The 9,404-nt window shown below is 33.2% G+C and overlaps 1 protein-coding gene across 2 annotated transcripts; it reads right to left on the reverse strand.

Annotated features, from left to right (window-relative positions):
• Nucleotides 1–285: 285 nt before the first annotated feature.
• On the reverse strand, nt 286–4,776 carry LOC127838083 (uncharacterized). 2 transcript variants are annotated; one of them, XM_052365652.1, is made up of 4 exons: nt 4,618–4,776; nt 4,100–4,305; nt 3,477–3,586; nt 286–602 (listed from the first exon to the last, which is right to left on the reverse strand). In XM_052365652.1, exons 1-4 carry the CDS (start codon nt 4,713–4,715, stop codon nt 591–593), a joined length of 426 nt encoding a protein of 141 aa, XP_052221612.1. In that variant the 5' UTR covers nt 4,716–4,776; the 3' UTR covers nt 286–590. The 2 variants fall into 2 exon arrangements, with proteins under 2 accessions (XP_052221612.1, XP_052221613.1); XM_052365653.1 differs by having other exon boundaries at nt 286–650.
• Between the last annotated feature and the right edge of the window lie 4,628 nt (nt 4,777–9,404).

Consider the following 9,404-nt stretch of genomic DNA (forward strand, 5'->3'; position numbering starts at 1 on the left):
ACTGAGGTAATCAAGTTAGAAAAGCGTTGCGTTAGAAAAGTCTCTAGATGTATATATCATATATACATGTATTCACAAACTACTGATGGTGAAGAACTAAGTACGTTTATATACGGTGGCCTTATCCATTTTTTGAACGCACGGTTCAATTGGATTTAAACTTAATATATATGTTCATGAAATAATATATGTTTACACTATGTAAGCAATTTGATATACGACATTGATTTGATTCGTGAAGTATGTGTGCTATTCTAAAATTCTAAAATAACTGTTTACGAAACATAAAAAGCATGCGTAATATTTTCAAATAAAACTACGGGTTTATGTATACATCGTTATATTAATATTTACTGGCATCGTGAAAGTTTTTGCAGCTGACTGTATGTTTGTCAGGTTCGGTGTTGTATGATGCTTTACACCATTACTGAACAAACCCAAGATAGTTCTATGAAATTCACTGTTATTTAATAAACAAGTATTCAATATATGTTACGTTCCTTTGCTAATGTATTTTCAATCAATCAGTATGGTCACTATTATTCAGATATTGGCGGTTTGTTGAAGGTGAAGGCTCTCATGTAAGGCCGTCATGTTGGTGTCTGCAATTGGATGATTGGAGGATCAACAATCAGTGCAAAACTTCATGGCTGAAATTTATAAATATAAAGGTGAACATAAAAATGTCTATTGAACATAAGAATCGTAAGAATAATAAGATTTTTAATTGCGTGTTATATTAATATTTAACAGATACCTGCTGATGTTAAACGCAACCATATTTCTTACCAAAAGACGTTGATTGATTGTTTTCGTTTGAAATAGAACTGGGAGCTGACGTTAATGGAAATTAGTAGAATAATGTATGTGAAGGCGTTTGTAACAATCATAACGTTTTTTTATATGTGGTCTTATTTTCATTGGGTTTTTAACTTCCGAAGATGAACGAGGCCGTTAACATTTAATCAATTCATTTAAACTTGAATAGTCATAATTTTGTTTAGGAATTTTGATGAGTAACAAGCTACACGAACATAATGTGATTTATGACCCGTTCTTTGGCAACCATTTGCCATGTTGATCGACTTTTCATTTAATATTTTTATTTCGTTTATAATTAGCATTCATCTTCAAATTAAGTCTCATTTGCATAAACCATTTTATTCCGTTTTATGAGATAATCAAATAAACATAACTTCTTGTTTACATTTCATCAATTGTATATTTAACAAAATAACTAATTAAAAAGTATTTTTGTATTCAATAAATAATCAAATCGTACATAGTAAACAAACCGTATCTTAATTGTATAATATGAATCCTATAAGCATCGCGGACGACCATAAGTAACTAACAACGGCAACCAGAGGTTGCAGAAGAAAACGTGCCGTTTTATCTTTTCAACACCTTATTTAAAAATTGTCCAAGATGTTTTATTTTAAGTGATAGAAAATATGCAAGGTGCAATACAATTGAGGATGAATATCATTTTGTTATGGAATATGTAATGTATACCGACATTTGGAAAAAATATATTGGCAGAAAATATTGGTTTAGACCTAGCATGGCTAAATTTGTAGATCTTATCAAGTCAGAAAATGAGAATATACTTAGAAACTTAGGAACCTATATTCATAAAGATTTATTATTAGAAATGAGGTAATGTATAGAAATTGACATGGTAAAATTGATGCACAATGTGTTTCGTGTGATACTGTAAATACATGCTTTCCATGTGTTTCTTTGTACTTGAATTGTATATATTTCATGTTTTCAATGTGTGTCTGCTGAAACTGTTAATATGTCTGATGTACTATATATGTTCCTTGGTATATTACAGAAACCATACGCAAAATATGTTTACATGTTTGTTGGTTACTGTTACATACATTTTGTTATACGGAAAATAAAAATTGATATGAGGCCTTTATGCCGTTTTAATTGTTAAGTATACCAGTGTTATGTATTGTAGTGAAATACGATTACATTATAACATTTACATGCATTTTTTTATTACGGTTAATAGATAAGACATGTTGCCTTAATACCCTTTGTATTATTATATTTACCAGGCTATAATAGCGTTGCTCTGTACAACTTTAAAGTATCGTAGTGAACTAATCTGAAATTGTTAAAGCAAAGTTAATTCTGCTGTTTATGTTAATATCACACCATATAAGCGTTCTATCGTATGAATAGATATGACAAAAACATCTATAATGTCTGTCTTACTCGTTAAATCATAATGTAGTTCAAGATCTTACAATTAATATATTATAACGTGTTATTATAAGTCTAGTTTCCACAATATTTGTCTTACATGTTTCTTTCGGTAAGACAAATATATGAAAAGTGGTTATAAATTGTTAAGTACAGATGTTAGTGATAGCAGTTGCCTATGATATCAGTCTTACATTTTCGTTTCGGTAAGGCAAATATATCTATGGCACTCTTAATGTTAATTCCATAGATGTTAAAATACCATCTGTGATAGATATATAATTCATACAAGTTAAATGATTAAACTATATTATATTTTTGTATTTAAAGGTTTCTTTGCGATTGGTTATTTTACTTGTTTTTCGTAAAAGTAAAATTGAACTAAATTTATAAACATATCCGAAGAGGCCGATGTAGAGAAACCATTTAATGCAGGATAAAGTGGTGTAATATGGCATATTTATGTAAATGTGTATATATAACTACTCTTTTGTCATTGTTTGTTAAATCGATGTATATGTTTAGAATACAGCCCTAAAAGGCTTCTTTTAAACAACATACTATCATGCTTATATGATGATATTTGATAGTACGAAACAAATCAGGATAAATGTATGCTACATTTTAAAAACCAATTTCTATGTTTCTAAATTGTTAATAGAATATCATCTAGTAATCGGTACTAAAATAAATATAGGCAGCTATACTACCCAAAGTAGTTTATTAAAAAAAACCTCTAAGATAAGAACATATTGTATAATAGTTTAAAATAGATTGGTTAAATGCTTAGAAAACGTTCCAGAATTATCTTGCATGTATGTTTTTTTTAAATATTGTTCTCAAAGTGATCTTCTCCAAATGTTGGAAACATACAACTTCAACTTTTGTTAAAATTTTGTATTCTAGTCTACACTGTTCGTCAACACTTGTATTGTATATATGTCCTCGTGGGCTTAAATGCCTTATTGGATTGAAATAAACTGTCTGTCCGTCTGTCTTTTATTGTATGTAAAGTTACATGAAAAAGGACACTTATATTATTACTTAAAACATAAAATGAGGATAATGCATCATATATAAACAATTAATATGATGAACTATTACGTTAACATAACTCAAAGTTACTGAGTTTCAAATAGCCATTCAATTTAAAATCATTTTTCACCGCGCTTTCACTGAACATCAATCAACGGTACTGAGTCATTTAAATTAGCCATTCTAAATTCAAATAATTTATTCACAGTGATTTTGCTTACCATTAACTCAAGGTAGAACTTGAACGTCCCCTGATAAGCATTCCTCTCTGTTGCGTCTACGCGTATCTTTACAGGTTGTCCAGTGGCCGGGGCCGTACACATCCTCCTGTCTGCAGAGAAATAGGGGTAATACTATGAGCATTGTTCTTGAAAACCGGGCCTAAATGCATGAGCTTGAAGTACCTTCGCAGATAAATATGTGATGCCCGCACAGGCTCTTCAGATGCGACACTTCCCGCTTTTTTATATATTTTTTTATTTTGAAGGAGGTATCTTGTAACTTAAAATCAAGGCAGAAAGTAATTTGCCTTATTTTGTGTTTATGTTGGTTTGTATTGTGCTGTATTGTGCTGTTTTGTACTGTTTGGGCAAGGCAATCGGTCAATTTCCCTAAATAAAGGACCAACTAATTGTTTTAATGAAAATTCAATACTGCTCCAGCAGCTGGAGTTTCACTTCTTTATATTGCTAGCCTTTGCTGACTCAACATGTTAATCTGGACGACACTTTACGTACAGGGATTTCCCATTTTTTTCAGAGTGCGACCCTTATATATAATTCTATTTCAGCTACTTCAATACCTGTATTATACTAAATATTTCCAAAATGCATTCTATCCTTACCGCTTTGCCTTTCAAGAACCTGCATATGCGCCATGTGATGACCCGGAGTGATGTCATAGATGTTGAATGAATACCCATCGTCGTCATACAGGCATACCGCGGTTGTCCTTCCATAGTCCTCGAACAGCAGGACTACGTGACCCCTCGGATAGTTCCATAAGAATGTACCATTCGCACAAGTCTTTGGGACGGGTATTTCGGTATTCCTGTTGGAATCATAGGGATTCATTAACATGTAACTTTTTAAAACCATTGTTTTGTGTAAAGAATTTGATTCAATAGATTGTAATGTAAGGCTTATTATTAAACATAAAATGGAAAACACCAATAACTTCAAAATATGATTACGGACCATGTACACATTCATCAACTAACGATTTAAACGTTATTAACGTTGCAAGATAACAACAAATATACTTCAAGATAACAGTTCAAAGACTTACTGTTATATGCATAGCAAACATATTGACGTAAAACAGTTGAGAAAATTATTTTGAAACAAATCAGAAAATACGTACGAGTGAACGTTGAGGGGCTCGAGGTCACAAGGTCCTCTATCAAACATAAAAGCCCCGGAGATTGCGAACAGACCGTATAAGCACACAATCCTGATCATAGCTGCGTCTATATCAAATGATGTTTAGATGTATAAATCAAGTACAGTTAAATTTTCTATATACACGTTAATACACCGTAGTTACTCTAGTTATCAAACAAAGTATTTTTAGCCAAATGTATTTATGCCAAAATAATTATTTTTGTCATTCATCATTTTGAATACGATTTTCCCATTAGTTTAATGACTTAAAATGTTCAAACAGTTGCATTTACGAGTTTGCGTTTATACAATAATACATCGCTTAAGGTTTTACAACAATGTAGATGGTTTGTGAACCGTTGTACTTGCTTAATTTGACTATATGGACAAATCGGTCGAAGACATGTACTTTGATCCAAATCCCGAGGTAAAAGGATCAAATGGAATTTTCGGACTTAAATGTCATACTTTAAAAACACATCTTTGTTTTTAGTCCACCTCTGCGCGTGCTATGGAACACAAAAGCGCACATACACGGTCGCACACAACCTTATTTGTAAAGTCTGCTCAATAAACATTTTAGCTAGGTACAAATATCTTATTAACTACTTTATTAAGAACATGATGCTTTTTGAGATTTCATTTATAAGGATAAATACGATTACTAAAATTATTAAGATGATCATGGTGATAGACGTCATCATAACTATTTGCGATCGTCTCTTTTTATTACGACTATGATTATTACCATTTTATGATATTAAATTATTACTAATAATATTATTTTATTAATATTATTTGTATTTGTACCATCAATAACAACTTATCACTTGTAATTAAGAGAATCCCAATATATCTATTATTATAACCCTTTATTATTGGAAGCTTATAGTTTTTAAAAAGTTTGCTGTGTATATCATTATTTAAAGTATATACTTTATACTTTAGTATAAACGATGAACATGTTATGTTTTGTTCTTGTTATTAACCGTGTTTTCAAGCTATATCTTAATTAAAGTAGCAATGCGTTGAAAGCATTGTGTAAAGAACAAGTAAGATATACTTAATTTATTTTAAACAGTGTTTTTGTCAACATTTGCCAATTATGTTTCTCTGAATGCTAGTGAACAGAAGTGTTTTGTCGATAAAAGCCCACTAGCAAAACAGTACTTAAGATAAAGTACCCGTCGAAATGGTTTTCGTGGCGAAATCGGCTCAAATTGTACCTCCCTTTATAGTTGATAGATTGAAGACAACAATTAAAAAGCAAACAACAAGATGATTATCTGCATACTTAATTGAAGTTGAATTTAATAACATAAGGTAATGCTACAGTATCGTAAATAGTTTTCTTTGTACTACGTTGTCAAAGTTCATATTGTTGTACCTTTACGTAAATAAAAATCAAACATTACATCAGTTTAAATTAATTGCAAATTTAATAAAGTAACCAAAACTTAATGGTATTCAAAAGCGAAGGCAGCCATTGATAGATAAGATTCGGCTAGTGACATTATACACAGATATAACCCTAACGTTAATGCCATAGGTATATTTTCAGAAAATCTCTAGATGTATTGATACTGCCTAATGAGAATATATTCGTGTATCTAAATTTTTGTACTAGAAAAAACATATATTATTTTATCCAAAAACGTAGAACAATTACGGTATTTAAATTAATTTTATATGATTCATCCTACTGCGAAATCAAGATGCACTATATATAGTGTTCCGTTAGGGTCATAACAATCGTGAACATAAATCCAAACCACGATGGTACGGGTATGATGGCATGGTGATGATTACACCAGGGTTCGATGCTGATGGTTCGATTAACCGAACACTATACCACGATGATTTGTCATGACGTGACATGATGGTACGATGAAGATTGAACGATGATGTTGGTGCGATGAAGCGATGCTATAGTACCATGATTCGATTGAACAATGTCAGGATGACATTGGATGCACAATGCACACATGAACAACATGATGACAATTATGCGTTATATTATCGTAACGTCATATCATCGCCATCGTGCTATTTTGAAATTTAAGTATCCTTTCGTTATATCGACATACATGTATATGTTCATCTTGAATAATTAATAAAGAAAACGATTACACAATGACGATGGTGCAATGACTGTAGGCCGACTGTCACGACGATAATGACTTGATGACACCATTTTAACTGCGTTATTTTGTCATCGTGCAATGGTATTATCGAATGTATTATTTGTATAAAACCCAATAATGGCATATGCGGAACACCGTAGTAATCAATACCTATCCTTAACATACGTCACAATGTTACGTGTGTATATATGAAAGTACGGAATATCGTTAGGGCCATCGTGGTTACATAATTTAATCCATAGGGTGACAATGCGATAGTGCGATAGTACGATGGCGACAAAGCGATAGTACGATGTCGACAATGCGATAGTACGATGGCGACAAAGCGATAGTACGATGTCGACAATGCGATAGTACGATGGCGACAACGCGATAGTACGATGGCGACAATGCGATAGTCATATCGTACTGTCGCCATCGTATCATCGCATTGTCGCCATCGTACTATCGCAATATCGCACTATCGTCATCGTATTATCGCATTGTCGCCATCGTACTATCGCACTGTTGCCATCGTACTTTCGCCCTGTCGCATTGTCGTCATCGTACTGTAAAATTGTCGTCTATCGCCTTCCGGTACACATGCGCACATCGTTGTTTTTCCTTGATGGAACCGCTTTTAAAAATACTTTACAGTTCAGCATACCTTACATCAATACTCATTCTATACTTAAATTAGAATTTGATTTCATTATAACTTTAACCTCTTGCAAAGTACATCTTAATAAATTCATCTATTTTGTTTCTGCAATAAGAATAGTGTATGCACCGGAAGGCAATAGTCGACAATGCGATAGTACGATAGCGACAATGCGATAGTGCGATAATACGATGACCACAGTGCGACAATACGATGGCGACAGTACGATGGCGACAGTGCGACCATGATACAGTACGATGACGACAATGCGACATTGCGACAATACGATGGCGACAGTGCGTTAGTACGATGGCGACAATGCGATAATACGATGAATACATTACGATGACTATCGCATTGTCGCCATCGTACTATCGCGTTGTCGAATTGTCGCCATTATACTATCGCTTTGTCGCCATCGTACTATCGCATTGCTGCCATCGTACTATCGCACTATTGCATTGTCGCCCTCTTGAATTTAATGTGTAACCACGATGGCTCTAACGCTATTCCGTAGGAAAGCGAGGTGACTAACTAGAAGCGGTGAGTGCGCAAAAGAAGATAAAAGCAGTAGTTACAGTAACGTTAAATAAATGCATACAGGAATGTGTTGTTTGTACTTGATAAGCTTCAAGTGTACGTACTATAACTTATGGTTTAAATCTTGGTTTCAAATGGGTCAGGTGATAACACAGAATGTCCTTAGTTGATATCGAAAGCTTAGGCATAATGCACATCCATACATATTGAAGAAACCTGTTCACTAAGATACATTTAATAATATTCTACCTTTTTGTCATGAATTTCACAAATATATGAACGGCGTATACAGTCACGGACATATTAATGCATTCTCTCCGTCGTTCCCTGTATTTTATTGTTTTAAACGTGTCCTATTTTGTTAAGTGTTCATAGTTTCGTTCTAGTGTTGTTTATTTTAAAATCCCTCTAGTATTTTTAGTTTTTCATTTAAAACAAAGTTATTGCTATTATGTGCTTCAAATATATATTGAATATATATTGCAGACAACAATGTATGAGTATACATGATCAGCTATCAATGCTTTTTCATTGAAGTCACTTAGATACATATTAACATAAAGATAATTGTTTGACAAATTCATTATTCTAAATAGAATTATGTGATTTATTTTATATTTAATATTTGTCATGTTTGAAGTTTCTTTAGAAGAAGAGCCATGTGTTTAAATAGTTGATGAATATTCTCCTTGCTCATCTGTTCCTCTATTCAGGTATTTGTTCAATCCTAAGATAAGGACGATAAAAATCATGATTTTAGACCCCTGGAATGTTGATTCAACATGCATATAGTGATTCTCTCGTCTCTCCATCCATGAATGGTTCAGTAGATTTGGAAGTTTCGTGTAGGACCCTCACAAGTTGCTTCAACCCTTTGATGTTTACACAATGGTTGCTTTAGGCCATTCGTTATCCCTAAATGTTACCCTATCTCACTTTGATCTTGAGCTTATATGGACAATTATTGAAACTGGCAATTATCGGAAAAAAAGTTATGCCCCCAAAGGTGGGCATATAGTGATCGCATGTCCGTCTGTCTGTCTGTCCGTCACACTTTTGCGTTTAGGTTTCGAAAAATGCTCATAACTTCTATGTCGCTTCAGATGTAACCTTCATATTTGGTAAGCATGTGTTTATAGACAAGGCCTTTCCATACGCACACAAATTTGGACCCCTTTCACCTTCACCTTGAACTTAGGGTCCGCGTTTAGGTTTCGAAATCTGCGTTTAGGTTTCGAAAAAGCGTTTTTCGGGGGCATATGTCTTCCTATGGAGACAGCTCATGTGTATCTATTGTCTGTAACCGCACACTTGCACTCTTACATAGTAACTGCTTATGACCATCCCGGATGCATCCATATAAAACGTTATCACTCGTCGTTGAAATTGACGTTATTTAGACATACAATAACTCATACCATATATGTAACGTATACATAGTTG

This window comes from Dreissena polymorpha, chromosome 7 (genome assembly GCF_020536995.1).
Source record: "Dreissena polymorpha isolate Duluth1 chromosome 7, UMN_Dpol_1.0, whole genome shotgun sequence".
NCBI classification, from domain to species: Eukaryota; Metazoa; Mollusca; class Bivalvia; order Myida; family Dreissenidae; genus Dreissena; species Dreissena polymorpha.